General features: G+C 54.0%; 1 protein-coding gene across 1 annotated transcript in view; it reads left to right on the top strand.

The window, feature by feature from the left end:
• LOC148142212 (microtubule-actin cross-linking factor 1, isoforms 6/7-like) overlaps nt 1–16,747 on the top strand; it is a 353,137-nt gene that overhangs the window by 246,321 nt on the left and 90,069 nt on the right. The window contains exon 19 of the mRNA XM_087976987.1: nt 4,579–4,767. Within this exon, the coding sequence (XP_087833113.1) occupies nt 4,579–4,767 (189 nt within the window). The remainder of the gene's footprint in view (nt 1–4,578; nt 4,768–16,747) is intronic.

Consider the following 16,747-nt stretch of genomic DNA (forward strand, 5'->3'; position numbering starts at 1 on the left):
ACCAGACTAACCCTGCTAACTAAATCCTGCTAACCAGACCCATTTATCTTGACTTGCTGCTTTCTGTTGGTTAATAAATTATACTTAGCTCAAATTTGTTAAGTATGTCCAGGATATCTTTCTCAATCAATTTGGAGATGGTCCAAATTGAAGAGATGGGGCAAAACCTGACCACCAGTTGGGAAATAAAGCAGACAAATGACTGAGGTGTTAATGGGGATGCACTTTGGGACCAGTGACCATACTTCTTTTAGTTTTAAATTAGTTACAGAAAAGGATAAGTCCAGCCCACAAGTTAAAGTTCTAAATTGCGGCAAGGTCAATTTTAATGGTCTTAGTCAGGAACTTTCAAAAGTTGATCGGTGGAGGCTGTTTTCGGGTAAAGGGACATCTAGCAAGTGGAAGGGTTTAAAAAGTGAGATAATGAGAGTTCAGGGACAGCATGTTCCTGTTAGTGTGAAGGACAAAATTGGCAAGAGTAGGGAACTCCGGATGACTAGAAACATTGAGGTTCTGGTCAAGAAAAATTAGGAGGTATATGTCAGATATAGACAGCTGGGATCAAGTGACTCCCTCAGTATATTGGGCATGTAACAGCACACTTGGGAGCATAGGCTGTCAGGGAAGGATGTCGAGGAAATGTGGAACTTTTTCAAGGAACAGATACGACGTGTCCTTGATATGTATGTACCTGTCAGGCAGGAAAGAAATGGTCGTGTGAGGGAACCTTGGTTGATGAGGGAGGTTGAATGTCTTGTAAGGAGGAAGAAGGAGGCTTACATAAGGTTGAGGAAACAGGGTTCAGACAGAGCAGTGGAGGGATACAGGATAGCCAGAAGGGACCTGAAGAAAGGGATTAGGAGAGCTAAGAGGGGGCATGAAAAATCTTTGGCGGGTAGGATCAAGGATAACCCCAAGGCATTTTATGCGTATGTGAGAAACATCAGAATGATGAGAACGAGGGTAGGTCCGATCAAGGACAGTAGTGGGAGACTGTGTATTGAGTCGGAAGAGTTGGGGGAGGTCTTGATTGAGTACATTTCTTCAGTATTTACAAACGAGAGGGACTGTATTGTTGAAGAGGAGAGTGTGAAACGGACTGGTAAGCTAGAGGAGATACTTGTTAGGAAGGAAGACGTGTTGGGCATTTTGAACAACTTAAGGATAGACAAGTCCCCCAGGCCTGACGGGATATATCCTAGGATTATGTGGGAAGCAAGAGAGGAAATTGCAGTACCGTTGGCAATGATCTTTTCGTCTTCACTGTCAACGGGGGTGGTACCAGGGGACTGGAGAGTGGTGAATGTTGTGCCCCTGTCCAAAAAAGGGAATAGGGATAACCTCGGGAATTACAGGCCAGTTAGTCTTACTTCGGTCGTAGGCAAAGTAATGGAAAGGGTACTGAGGGATAGGATTTATGAGTATCTGGAAAGACACTGCTTGATTAGGGACAGCCAGCACGGATTTGTGAGGGGTAGGTCTTGCCTTACAAGTCTATTGAATTCTTTGAGGAGGTGACCAAGCATGTGGATGAGGGTAGAGCAGTGGATGTAGTGTACATGGATTTTAGAAAGGCATTTGATAAGGTTCGAGGAGAAAGTGAGGTCTGCAGATGCTGGAGATCAGAGCTGGAAATGTGTTGCTGGAAAAGCGCAGCAGGTCAGGCAGCATCCAGGAAACAGGAGGATCGACGTTTCGGGCATAAGCCCTTCTTCAGGAATCCACTCAGGTGGATGGAGCTTGTAAGAGGGCCTATGGTGTATTAGCGTTCATTAGCAGAGGGATTGAATTCAAGAGTCGTGAGGTGATGTTGCAGCTGTACAGGACCACGGTAAGGCCACATTTGGAGTACTGTGTGCAGTTCTGGTTGCCTCATTTTAAGAAAGATGTGGAAGCTTTGGAGAGGGTGCAGAGGAGATTTACCAGGATGTTGCCTGGAATGGAGAATAGGTCGTACGAGGAAAGGTTGAGAGTGCTAGGCCTTTTCTCATTGGAACGGCGAAGGTTGAGGGGTGACTTGATAGAGGTTTATAAGATGATCAGAGGAATTGATAGAGTAGACAGAAACTTTTTCCCTGGGTACAACAGAGTGTTATAAGGGGACATAAATTTAAGGTGAAGGGTGGAAGGTATAGGGGGGATGTCAGGGGTAGGTTCTTTACCCAGAGAGTGGTGGGGGCATGGAATGCACTGCCCGTGGGAGTGGTAGAGTCAGAATCTTTGGTGACCTTTAAGCAGCAATTGGATAGGTACATGGATGGGTGCTTAAGCTAGGACAAATGTTCGGCACAACATCGTGGGCCGAATGGCCTGTTCTGTGCTGTATTGTTCTATGTTCTATGTTCTACTTCAGATGGAAATCAGGAGGGCAAAAAGGGAATATCATGTAGTTTTGGCAGATAAGGTAAAGGAGAATGCAGAGAGTTTCTACAAGTATGTTAAGGGCACAAGAGTAATGAGGGAGAGAATAGGGCCCCTTAAAGATCAATGAGGCAGTCTGTGAGTGAAGTCACAGGAGATAGGTAAGAGCCTAAATGAATATTTCTCATCAGTGTGCTACAAGGATTGGTGCTAGATTCATTGTTGTTCATCATTTGTACAATGACTTGGATGAGAATGTAGGAGGAACGGTTAGTAAGTTTGGGGACGACACTGAAATTGGTGGTGTAGTGGACAGGTTGTCTAAGAATACAACATCTTGATCAACTGGGCCAAGGAATGATGGATGGAGTTTAATTCAGATAAATGCAAGGTGTTGCATTTTGGTAGGGCAAGCTGGAGCAGGTCTTACACAGTTCATGGCAGGGCTCTGGGGAATGGTGTTGAACAAGGTGTATGGCATCACAGGGAGACAGGCTGATGAAGCAGCCTTCATTGGTCAGAGGGCTGAGTACAAGACATTGATTTGGACTACTGCATACAATTCTGGTCACCCTGCTACATGAAGGATATTATTAAACTGGAAAGCAAGGATGTTCTTGAATGGGCTGGGACTTTTATTGAGGTGACTTTACAGAGGTTTATGATTAGATTCCCTAGTGTGGAAACAGGCCCTTCGACCCAACCAGTCTACACTGACCCTCTGAAGAGTAACCCCCCCAGTCCCATTTCCCTCTGACTAATGCACCTAACACTATGGGCAATTTAGCCTGGCCAATTCACCTGGCCTGCACATCTTTGGACTGTGGGAGGAAACCCACGCAGACACGGGGAGAATGTGCAAGCTCCACACAGACAGTCACCTGAGGCTGGGATCAAACCTGGGACCCTAGTGCTGTGAGGCAGCAGTGCTAACCACTGAGCTACTGTGCTGCCCGTTTACAAAAATCACGAGGAGCATGGATAGCTGAATTACCAAGGTCTTTTCTCCATGGTAAAGGTAGTCAAAAAGTAGACGGAATAGGTTTAAGGGGAGGAAAGATTTAAAAGGGATCTGAGTGGCAACGTTTTCACACAGAGGGTGGTGTGTGTATGGAGTGAGCTGCCAGAGGAAGTGGTGTAGGCTAGTACAATTAGAACATTTAAAAGTCATTTGGACAGGTACATGAATTGGAAAGGTTTAGAGGGATATGGGCCAAATGCAGACAAATCCGACTAGTTGAGTTGAGGAAACCTGGTCAGCATGGACACGTTGAACCGAAGGGTCTGTTTCTGTGCTGTATGACTAAGCAAACCCAAGCACTTAACTAAGTGAAGTAATTTCGAAGGATTACTTTGTGAAACAATGTTTGAAAGTTCACAATGGTCATCTGGTGATCCCTTTTATAAAACATCCAGGTATCTCCACAGAACTTGAAATTCTTTATTCTTTCATTTGTTGTTGGCGTCGCTGTTTGAGCTGTCAGTTACTGCCCTTCACTAATTACTCTTGAACTGGTGGCCTGATTGGGCATTTCAGGGGGCAGTTAAAAATCAAACACATTGCTGTCAATATGGAGTCATATGTACACCATGTACACACTGGACAATGATAGAAACATAGGAGTAGGCCATTCAGCCTACTAAGTCTGCCCTGGCTGTGATGGAGCCAGCGTAGGCCAGCACAGTGGCTCAATGGTTAGCACTGCGGCCTCACAGCACCAGGGACCCAGGTTCAATTCCAACCTTGGGCAACACTCTGTGTGGAGTTTGCACATTCTCCCCATGTCTGTGTGGGTTTCCTCCCACAGTCCAAAGCTGTGCAGGTCAGGGTGGATTGACCATGGGAAATGCAGAGATAAAGGGTAAGGGTAGTCTGTTATTTGAAGGGTCAGTATGGATTTGAGGGGCTGAATGGCCTGCTTCCACATTGTAGGGACTCTATGATTCGGACATTCAGTGTGATCCTGGCTGGTTGAACATTTCAATATCTTTGGTCACCTTCACAGAGACCAGATTTATCTTCCAGGTTTATTAATTAATGTTAACTTCAATGTTTTGATTTTGTTGGATTTGAAAACAAATCTTTGAAAACAAAGGGCTTTGAATTAATTGTCTCGTGATCATCACATTACACCACAATCCCACCCCCCTCATTTTATCACAATTCCATTTTCCAACACTTTGTTAAATCTATGTGTGTCTCTGGTTGTGTTGCAGGTCAGGAGCTGGGCCAGTTGCCAGGGAGATCGAGTGGAAGCAGCAATGTTGTCCCTTCATTTGGAGCAACAGGATTTGCAGCATCTACAGGAATGGCTGGAGGAAACAGCAGAGTCACTGAGTCGGAGAGACCAGGAGGCTCTCTCCGAAAATATTGGGCAGCTGGAGGAGCTGCTAACCGAGCACTCAGTGAGGACACCCCCCCCCCATTAACCCAGCACTCAGTGAGGACACCCCTCACCCCCATTAACACAGCACTCAGTGAGGACACCCCCCACCCCCATTAACCCAGCACTCAGTGAGGACACCCCCCACCCCCATTAACCCAGCACTCAGTGAGGACACCCCCCACCCCCATTAACCCAGCACTCAGTGAGGACACCCCCCCCCATTAAACCCAGCACTCAGTGAGGACACCCCCAACCCCCATTAACCCAGCACTCAGTGAGGACACCCCCCCCATTAAACCCAGCACTCAGTGAGGACACCCCCCACCCCCATTAACCCAGCACTCAGTGAGGACACCCCCCACCACCATTAACCCAGCACTCAGTGAGGACACCCCCCCCCCCATTAACCCAGCACTCAGTGAGGACACCCCCCCCCATTAACTCAGCACTCAGTGAGGACACCCCTCACCCCCATTAACCCAACACTCAGTGAGGACACCTCCCCCCCATTAACCCAGCACTCAGTGAGGACACCCCCCACCCCCATTAATCCAGCACTCAGTGAGGACACCCCCCCCCCCATTAACCCAGCACTCAGTGAGGACACCCCCCACCCCCATTAACCCAGCACTCAGTGAGGACACCCCCCCCCATTAACCCAGCACTCAGTGAGGACACCACCCCCATTAACCCAGCACTCAGTGAAGACACCTCCCCCCCATTAACCCAGCACTCAGTGAGGACAACCCCGACCCCCATTAACCCAGCACTCAGTGAGGACACCCCCCACCCCCATTAACCCAGCACTCAGTGAGGACACCCCCCACCCCCATTAACCCAGCACTCAGTGAGGACACCCCCCCCCATTAACCCAGCACTCAGTGAGGACACCCCCCCCCCCATTAACCCAGCACTCAGTGAGGACACCACCCCCATTAACGCAGCACTCAGTGAGGACACCCCCACCCCCATTAACCCAGCACTCAGTGAGGACACCACCCCCATTAACCCAGCACTCAGTGAGGACACCCCCCCCCATTAATCCAGCACTCAGTGAGGACACCCCCCGCCATTAACCCAGCACTCAGTGAGGACACCCCCGACCACCATTAATCCAGCACTCAGTGAGGGCACCCCCCACCCCCATTAACCCAGCACTCAGTGAGGACACCCCCCCCATTAAACCCAGCACTCAGTGAGGACACCCCCCACCCCCATTAACACAGCACTCAGTGAGGACACCCCCCACCCCCATTAACCCAGCACTCAGCGAGGACACCCCCCACCACCATTAACCCAGCACTCAGTGAGGACACCCCCCACCCCCATTAACCCAGCACTCAGTGAGGACACCCCCCGCCATTAACCCAGCACTCAGTGAGGACCCCAACCCCCATTAACCCAGCACTCAGTGAGGACACCCCCCCTCCCCCCCACCCCCATTAACCCAGCACTCAGTGAGGACACTCCCCCCCCCATTAACCCAGCACTCAGTGAGGACACTCCCCCCCATTAACCCAGCACTCAGTGAGGACACCCCACCCTCCCCCCCACCCCCATTAACCCAGCACTCAGTGAGGACACCCCCCCATTAACCCAGCACTCAGTGAGGACACCCCCCCATTAACCCAGCACTCAGTAAGGACCTTCCCCCCCCATTAACCCAGCACTCAGTGAGGACAACCCCCCCATTAACCCAGCACTCAGTGAGGACCCCACCCCCCCATTAACCCAGCACTCAGTGAGGACCCCACCCCCCCATTAACCCAGCACTCAGTGAGGACACCCCTCCCCATTAACCAAGCTCTCAGTGAGGACAACCCCCTCTATTAACCAAGCTCTCAGTGAGGACAACCCCCTCTATTAACCCAGCACTCAGTGAGGACACCCCCCACCCCCATTAACCCAGCACTCAGTGAGGACAACCCCCTCTATTAACCCAGCACTCAGTGAGGACACCCCCCACCCCCATTAACCCAGCCCTCAGTGAGGACACCCCCCCATTAACACAGCACTCAGTGAGGACCCCACCACCCATTAACCCAGCACTCAGTGAGGACACCCCTCCTCCCCCTCCCCCCACTAACCCAGCACTCAGTGAGGACACCCCCCACCCCCATTAACCCAGCACTCAGTGAGGACACCCCTCACCCCCATTAACCCAACACTCAGTGAGGACACCTCCCCCCCATTAACCCAGCACTCAGTGAGGACACCCCCCACCCCCATTAATCCAGCACTCAGTGAGGACACCCCCCCCCCCATTAACCCAGCACTCAGTAAGGACCTTCCCCCCCCATTAACCCAGCACTCAGTGAGGACAACCCCCCCATTAACCCAGCACTCAGTGAGGACCCCACCCCCCCATTAACCCAGCACTCAGTGAGGACCCCACCCCCCCATTAACCCAGCACTCAGTGAGGACACCCCTCCCCATTAACCAAGCTCTCAGTGAGGACAACCCCCTCTATTAACCCAGCACTCAGTGAGGACACCCCCCACCCCCATTAACCCAGCACTCAGTGAGGACAACCCCCTCTATTAACCCAGCACTCAGTGAGGACACCCCCCACCCCCATTAACCCAGCCCTCAGTGAGGACACCCCCCCATTAACACAGCACTCAGTGAGGACCCCACCCCCCATTAACCCAGCACTCAGTGAGGACACCCCTCCTCCCCCTCCCCCCACTAACCCAGCACTCAGTGAGGACACCCCCCACCCCCATTAACCCAGCACTCAGTGAGGACACCTCCCCCCCATTAACCCAGCACTCAGTGAGGACACCCCCCACCCCCATTAATCCAGCACTCAGTGAGGACACCCCCCCCCCCATTAACCCAGCACTCAGTGAGGACACCCCCCACCCCCATTAACCCAGCACTCAGTGAGGACACCCCCCCCCCATTAACCCAGCACTCAGTGAGGACACCCCCCCCCCCCATTAACCCAGCACTCAGTGAGGACACCACCCCCATTAACGCAGCACTCAGTGAGGAGACCCCCCACCCCCATTAATCCAGCACTCAGTGAGGACACCCCCCACCACCATTAATCCAGCACTCAGTGAGGGCACCCCCCACCCCCATTAACCCAGCACTCAGTGAGGACCCCCCCCCACCCCATTAACCCAGCACTCAGTGAGGACACCCCCCACCCCCATTAACCAGCACTCAGTGAGGACCCCCCCATTAACCCAGCACTCAGTGAGGACACCCCGCCCATTAACCCAGCACTCAGTGAGGACACCCCCCACCCCCATTAACCCAGCACTGAGTGAGGACACCCCCCCTCCCCCCCACCCCTATTAACCCAGCACACAGTGAGGACACCCCCCACCCCCATTAACCCAGCACTCAGTGAGGACACCCCCCCCCATTAACCCAGCACTCAGTGAGGACACCCCCCCCCATTAACCCAGCACTCAGTGAGGACACCCCGCCCATTAGCCCAGCACTCGGTGAGGACACCCCCCCTCCCCCCCACCCCCATTAACCCAGCACTCAGTGAGGACACCCCACCCCCATTAACCCAGCACTCAGTGAGGACACCCCCCCCTACCCCCCACCCCCATTAACCCAGCACTCAGTGAGGACACCCCCCTCCCCCCCCACCCCCATTAACCCAGCACTCAGTGAGGACACCCCCCCCCATTAACCCAGCACTCAGTGAGGACACACCCCTCCATTAACCCAGCACTCAGTGAGGACACCCCCGCCTCCCCCCACCCCCATTAACCCAGCACTCAGTGAGGACACCCCCCCCCCACCATTAACCCAGCACTCAGTGAGGACACCCCCCCTCCCACCCACCCCCATTAACCCAGCACTCAGTGAGGACACTGCCCCCCGCCCTCCCCCATTAACCCAGCACTCAGTGAGGACACCCCCCCCCCTTACCCAGCACTCAGTGAGGACACCCCCCGCCATTAACCCAGCACTCAGTGAGGACACCCCCCACCCCCATTAACCCAGCACTCAGTGAGGACACCCCCCTCCCCCCCACCCCCATTAACCCAGCACACAGTGAGGACACCCCCCCCCCATTAACCCAGCACTCAGTGAGGACACCCCTCCTCCCCCCACCCCCATTAACCCAGCACTCAGTGAGGACACCCCCCCGCCATTAACCCAGCACTCAGTGAGGACCCCAACCCCCATTAACCCAGCACTCAGTGAGGACACCCCCCCTCCCCCCCACCCCCATTAACCCAGCACTCAGTGAGGACACTCCCCCCCCCATTAACCCAGCACTCAGTGAGGACACCCCCCCCCATTAACCCAGCACTCAGTGAGGACACCCCCCCCTCCCCCCCACCCCCATTAACCCAGCACTCAGTGAGGACACCCCCCCATTAACCCAGCAGTCAGTGAGGACACCCCCCCCCCATTAACCCAGCACTCAGTAAGGACCTCCCCCCCCATTAACCCAGCACTCAGTGAGGACAACCCCCCCATTAACCCAGCACTCAGTGAGGACCCCACCCCCCCATTAACCCAGCACTCAGTGAGGACCCCACCCCCCCATTAACCCAGCACTCAGTGAGGACACCCCTCCCCATTAACCAAGCTCTCAGTGAGGACAACCCCCTCTATTAACCAAGCTCTCAGTGAGGACAACCCCCTCTATTAACCCAGCACTCAGTGAGGACACCCCCCACCCCCATTAACCCAGCACTCAGTGAGGACAACCCCCTCTATTAACCCAGCACTCAGTGAGGACACCCCCCACCCCCATTAACCCAGCACTCAGTGAGGACACCCCCCCATTAACACAGCACTCAGTGAGGACCCCACCCCCCATTAACCCAGCACTCAGTGAGGACACCCCTCCTCCCCCTCCCCCCACTAACCCAGCACTCAGTGAGGACACCCCCCACCCCCATTAACCCAGCACTCAGTGAGGACAACCCCCTCTATTAACCCAGCACTCAGTGAGGACACCCCTCACCCCCATTAACCCAACACTCAGTGAGGACACCTCCCCCCCATTAACCCAGCACTCAGTGAGGACACCCCCCACCCCCATTAATCCAGCACTCAGTGAGGACACCCCCCCCCCCCCATTAACCCAGCACTCAGTGAGGACACCCCCCACCACCATTAATCCAGCACTCAGTGAGGGCACCCCACACCCCCATTAACCCAGCACTCAGTGAGGACCCCCCCCCCACCCCATTAACCCAGCACTCAGTGAGGACAACCCCACCGCCATTAACCCAGCACTCAGTGAGGACACCCCCCACCCCCATTAACCCAGCACTCAGTGAGGACCCCCCCCATTAACCCAGCACTCAGTGAGGACACCCACCCCCATTAACCCAGCACTCAGTGAGGACACCCCCCACCCCTATTAACCCAGCACTCAGTGAGGACACCCCCCCCCTCACCCAGCACTCAGTGAGGACACCCCGCCCATTAACCCAGCACTCAGTGAGGACACCCCCCCTCCATTAGCCCAGCACTCAGTGAGGACACCCCTCACCCCCATTAACCCAGCACTCAGTGAGGACACCCCCCCCCCCATTAACCCAGCACTCAATGAGGACACCCCATTCCCCCCCACCCCCCATTAACCCAGCACTGAGTGAGGACACCCCCCCCTCCCCCCCACCCCCATTAACCCAGCACTCAGTGAGGACACCCCCCACCCCCATTAACCCAGCACTCAGTGAGGACACCCCCCCCCCCCATTAACCCAGCACTCAGTGAGGACACCCCGCCCATTAACCCAGCACTCAGTGAGGACCCCACCCCCCCATTAACCCAGCACTCAGTGAGGACACCCCTCCCCATTAACCAAGCTCTCAGTGAGGACAACCCCCTCTATTAACCCAGCACTCAGTGAGGACACCCCCCACCCCCATTAACCCAGCACTCAGTGAGGACACCCCCCCATTAACCCAGCACTCAGTGAGGACACCCCTCCTCCCCCTCCCCCCACTAACCCAGCACTCAGTGAGGACACCCCCCCTCCCCCCACCCCCATTAACCCAGCACTCAGTGAGGACACCCCCCTCCCCCCCACCCCCATTAACCAAGCACTCAGTGAGGACCCCCCCGCCCCATTAACCCAGCACTCAGTGAGGACACCCCCCTACCCCCCACCCCCATTAACCCAGCACTCAGTGAGGACACCTCAGCACTCAGTGAGGACACCCCTCTCCCCCCCACCCCCTATTAACCCAGCACTCAGTGAGGACACCCCCCCCCCCATTAACCCAGCACTCAGTGAGGACACCCCCCCTATCCCCCACCCCATTAACCCAGCACTCAGTGAGGACCCCCCCCCCATTAACCCAGCAGTCAGTGAGGACACCCCCCCCATTAACCCAGCACTCAGTGAGGACCTCCCCCCTCCATTAACCCAGCACTCAGTGAGTACACCCCCCCCCCCCATTAACCCAGCACTCAGTGAGGACATCCCCCCCCATTAACCCAGCACTCAGTGAGGACCTCCCCCCCATTAACCCAGCACTCAGTGAGGACACCCCCCCCCCCCCCATTAACCCAGCACTCAGTGAGGACACCCCCCACCCCCATTAACCCAGCACTCAGTGAGGACACCCCCACCCCCCCATTAACCCAGCACTCAGTGAGGACGCCCCCCCCCCCATTAACCCAGCACTCAGTGAGGACACCCCCCCCCCCCCATTAACCCAGCACTCAGTGAGGACACCCCGCCCATTAACCCAGCACTCAGTGAGGACCCCACCCCCCCATTAACCCAGCACTCAGTGAGGACACCCCTCCCCATTAACCAAGCTCTCAGTGAGGACAACCCCCTCTATTAACCCAGCACTCAGTGAGGACACCCCCCACCCCCATTAACCCAGCACTCAGTGAGGACACCCCCCCATTAACCCAGCACTCAGTGAGGACACCCCTCCTCCCCCTCCCCCCACTAACCCAGCACTCATTGAGGACACCCCCCCTCCCCCCACCCCCATTAACCCAGCACTCAGTGAGGACACCCCCCTCCCCCCCACCCCCATTAACCAAGCACTCAGTGAGGACCCCCCCGCCCCATTAACCCAGCACTCAGTGAGGACACCCCCCTACCCCCCACCCCCATTAACCCAGCACTCAGTGAGGACACCTCAGCACTCAGTGAGGACACCCCTCTCCCCCCCACCCCCTATTAACCCAGCACTCAGTGAGGACACCCCCCCCCCCCCATTAACCCAGCACTCAGTGAGGACACCCCCCCTATCCCCCACCCCATTAACCCAGCACTCAGTGAGGACCCCCCCCCATTAACCCAGCAGTCAGTGAGGACACCCCCCCCATTAACCCAGCACTCAGTGAGGACCTCCCCCCTCCATTAACCCAGCACTCAGTGAGTACACCCCCCCCCCCCCATTAACCCAGCACTCAGTGAGGACATCCCCCCCCATTAACCCAGCACTCAGTGAGGACCTCCCCCCCATTAACCCAGCACTCAGTGAGGACCCCACCCCCCATTAACCCAGCACTCAGTGAGGACACCCCTCCTCCCCCTCCCCCCATTAACCCAGCACTCAGTGAGGACACCCCCCTCCCCCCACCCCCATTAACCCAGCACTCAGTGAGGACACCCCCCCTCCCCCCCACCCCCATTAACCAAGCACTCAGTGAGGACACCCCCCCCTCCTCTCCCCCCACCCCCATTAACCCAGCACTCAGTGAGGACACCCCCCCCTCACCCCACCCCCATTAACCCAGCACTCAATGAGGACACCCCCCCACCCCATTAACCCAGCACTCAGTGGGGACACCCCCCCTCACCCCCACCCCATTAACCCAGCCCTCAATGAGGACCACCCCCCTCCCCCCCACCCCCATTAACCCAGCACTCAGTGAGGACACCCCCCCATTAACCCAGCACTCAGTGAGGACACTCCCCCTAACCCCCACCCCCATTAACCCAGCACTCAGTGAGGACACCCCCCCTGCCCCCCACCCCATTAACCCAGCACTCAGTGAGGACACCCCCCCACCATTAACCCAGCACTCAGTGAGGCCAGCACTCAGTGAGGACCTCCCCCCCCATTAACCCAGCACTCAGTGAGGACACCCCCCCCCATTAACCCAGCACTCAGTGAGGACATCCCCCCCCCCATTAACCCAGCACTCAGTGAGGCCCCCCCCCCATTAACCCAGCACTCAGTGAGGACTCCCCCCCCCCCCCCATTAACCCAGCACTCAGTGAGGACACCCACCCACCCCCATTAACCCAACACTCAGTGAGGACACCCCCCCCTCCCCCCACCCCCATTAACCCAGCACTCAGTGAGGACACCCCCCCTCCCCCCCACCCCCATTAACCAAGCACTCAATGAGGACACCCTCCCCACCCCCATTAACCCAGCACTCAATGAGGACACACCCCCCCCACCCCATTAACCCAGCACTCAGTGAGGACCCCACCCCCCATTAACCCAGCACTCAGTGAGGTCACCCCCCTTCCCCCCCATCCCATTAACACAGCACCCACTGAGGGCACATCCCCCTATTCAACATCATCAGCACCTGACACAGAACCCCATCACATGTTAGCTCCCCCAAACTGATCTGCCTGCCTTAGTCAACACCTGATGGGGCTCCTGCACACTGAGCTTCGCCCACCCACCCCACTCCGTGTAAATACAGTCCCCGTGATGGAGTCCCCATGGGTGGGGGTGTGTAGGGGGGGGGGGTGGGTGGGCAGGGTTGCGGGAGGAGCTTTGTGTGAAGCCCCACCTGCAGCATGGAGCCCCTTGCCCTGAGGAGATCTAACAACACAGTCCTCACCGTGGGCGGCACGGTGGCACAGTGGTTAGCACTGCTGCCTCACAACGCCAGAGACCCGGGTTCAATTCCCGCCTCAGGCGACTCTCCGTGTGGAGTTTGCACATTCTCCCCGTGTTCTGCGTTTCCTCCGGGTGCTCCAGTTTCCTCCCACAGTCCAAAAATGTGCAGGTCAGGTGAATTGGCCATGCTAAATTGCCCGTAGTGTTAGGTGAAGGGGTAAATGTAGGGGAATGGGTCTGGGTGGGTTGCGCTTTGGCGGGTCGGTGTGGGCTTGTTGGGCCGAAGGGCCTGTTTCCACACTGTAATAAAAAAAAAAGCCCTGTTCCACACAACAATAGAACACAGAACAATACAGGGCAGTACAGGCCATTTGGCCCACGATGTTGTGCCAACCTGAGGTACCGACCTGAAGTCCATCTCACCTCCACTATTTCATCATCATTCATATATTTATCCAATGACCATTTAAATGCCCTTAAAGTTGGCGAGTCTACTACTGCTGCAGGCAGTGTGTCCCACGCCCCTACTACTCTCTGAGTAAAGAAACTACCTCTGACATCTGCCCTATGTCTATCACCCCTCAATTTAAAGCTATGTCACCTTGTGCTAGCCATCACCATCAAAGGAAAAGAGCTGTCACTGTCCACCCTGTCTAATCCTCTGATTATCTTATGTCTCTAGTGAATCACTTTTCAACCTTCTTCTCTCTAACTGAAATCCATATACACCACATCAATCGCTTTACCCTCATCTACCAGTTTGGTCACCTTCTCAAAGAACTCAATAAGGTTTGTGAGGCACGACCTACCCTTCACAAAACTGTGCTGACTAGTCCGAATCAACTTATTCATTTCTAGTTTATTATAAATCCTCTCTCTTATAATCCTTTCCAACACCTTACCCACAACCGAAATAAGGCTCACTGGACTATAATTCCCAGGATTGTCTCTACTCCCCGTCTTGAACAGGGGAACCACATTTGCTATCCTCCAGTCTTCTGGCACTATTCCTGTAGACAATGACGACATAAAGATCAAAGCAAAAGGCTCGGCAATCTCCTCCCTGGTTTCCCAGAGAATCCGAGGATAAATCCCATTTGCCATAGAGCCATAGAGATGTACAGCATGGAAACAGACCCTTCGGTCCAACCCATCCATGCCGACCAGATATTCCAACCCAATCTAGTCCCACCTGCCAGCACCCGGCCCATATCCCTCCAAACCCTTCCTATTCATATACCCATCCAAATGCCTCTTAAATGTTGCAATTGTACCAGCCTCCACCACATCCTCTGGCAGCTCATTCCATACACGTACCACCCTCTGCGTGAAAAAGTTGCCCCTTATGTCTCTTTTATATCTTTCCCCTCTCACCCTAAACCTATGCCCTCTAGTTCTGGACTCCCTGACCCCTGGGAAAAGACTTTGCCTATTTATCCTATTCATGCCCCTCATAATTTTGTAAACCTCTATAAGGTCACCCTTCAGCCTCCAACGCTCCAGGGAAAACAGCCCCAGCCTGTTCAGCCTCTCCCTGTAGCTCAGATCCTCCAACCCTGGCAAAATCCTTGTAAATCTTTTCTGAACCCTTTCAAGTTTCACAACATCTTTCCGATAGGAAGGAGACCAGAATTGCACGCAATATTCCAACAGTGGCCTAACCAATGTCCTGTATAGCCGCAACATGACCTCCCAACTCCTGTGCTCAATACTCTGACCAATAAACGAAAGCATACCAAACGCCTTCTTCACTATCCTATCTCCCTGCGACTCCACTTTCAAGGAGCTGTGAACCTGCACTCCAAGGTCTCTTTGTTCAGCAGCACTCCCTAGGACCTTACCATTAAGTGTATAAATCCTGCTAAAATTTGCTTTCCCAAAATGCAGCACCTCGCATTTATCTGAATTAAACTCCATCTGCCACTTCTCAGCCCATTGGCCCATCTGGTCCAGATCCTGTTGTAATCTGAGGTAACCCTCTTCGCTGTCCACTACACCTCCAATTTTGGTGTCATCTGCAAACTTACTAACTGTACCTCTTATGCTCTCATCCAAATCATTTATGTAAATGACAAAATTAGAGGGCCCAGCACCGATCCTTGTGGCACTCCACTGGTCACAGGCCTCCAGTCTGAAAAACAACCCTCCATCACTACTGTCTGCCTTCTACCTTTGAGCCAGTTCTGTATCCAAGTGGCTAGTTCTCCCTGTATTCCATGAGATCTAACCTTGCTAATCAGTTTCCCATGGGGAACCTTTTCGAACACCTTACTGAAGTCCATATAGATCACATCTACTGCTCTGCCCTCATCAATCTTCTTTGTTACTTTTTCAAAAAACTCAGTCAAGTTTGTGTGACATGATTTCCCACGCACAAAGCCATGTTGACTATCCCGAATCAGTCCTTGCCTTTCCAAATACATGTACATCCTGTCCTTCAGGATTCCTTCCAACAACTTGCCCACCGCCGACGTCAGGCTTACTGGTCTATAGTTCCCTGGCTTGTCTTTACCGCCCTTCTTAAACAGTGGCACCACATTTGCCAACCTCTAGTCTTCCGGCACCTCACCTGTGACTATCGATGATACAAATATCTCAGCAAGAGGCCCAGCAATCACTTCTCTAGCTTCCCACAGAGTTCTCGGGTGCACCTGATCAGGTCCTGGGGATTTATCCACCTTTAACCGTTTCAAGACATCCAGCACTTCCTCCTCTGTAATCTGGACATTTTGCAAGATGTCACCATCTATTTCCCAACAGTCTATATCTTCCATATCCTTTTCCACAGTAAATACTGATGTAAAATATTCATTTAGAATCTCCCCCATTTTCTGTGGCTCCACACAAAGGCCGCCTTGCTGATCTTTGAGGGGCCCTATTCTCTCCATAGTTACCCTTTTCTCCTTAATATATTTGTAAAAACCCTTCGGATTCTCCTTAACTGTATTTGCCAAATACAGTCATGTCCCCGTTTTGCCCTCCTGATTTCCCTCATAAGTATACTCCTACTGCCTTTATACTCTTCTAAGGAGTCACTCGATCTATCCTGTCTATACCTGACATATGCTTCCTTCTTTTTCTTAACCAAACCCTCAATTTCTTTAGTCATCCAGCATTCCCTGTACCTACCAGCCTCCCCTTTCACCCTGACAGGAATATACTTTCTCTGGATTCTCGTTATCTCATTTCTGAAGGCTTCCTATTTTCTAGCTGTCCCTTTACCTGCAAAC

The sequence above is a fragment of the Chiloscyllium plagiosum genome, unplaced genomic scaffold, assembly GCF_037043375.1.
Source record: "Chiloscyllium plagiosum isolate Xiang-an unplaced genomic scaffold, Cpla_swu_hap1 HiC_scaffold_30, whole genome shotgun sequence".
NCBI classification, from domain to species: domain Eukaryota; kingdom Metazoa; phylum Chordata; class Chondrichthyes; order Orectolobiformes; family Hemiscylliidae; genus Chiloscyllium; species Chiloscyllium plagiosum.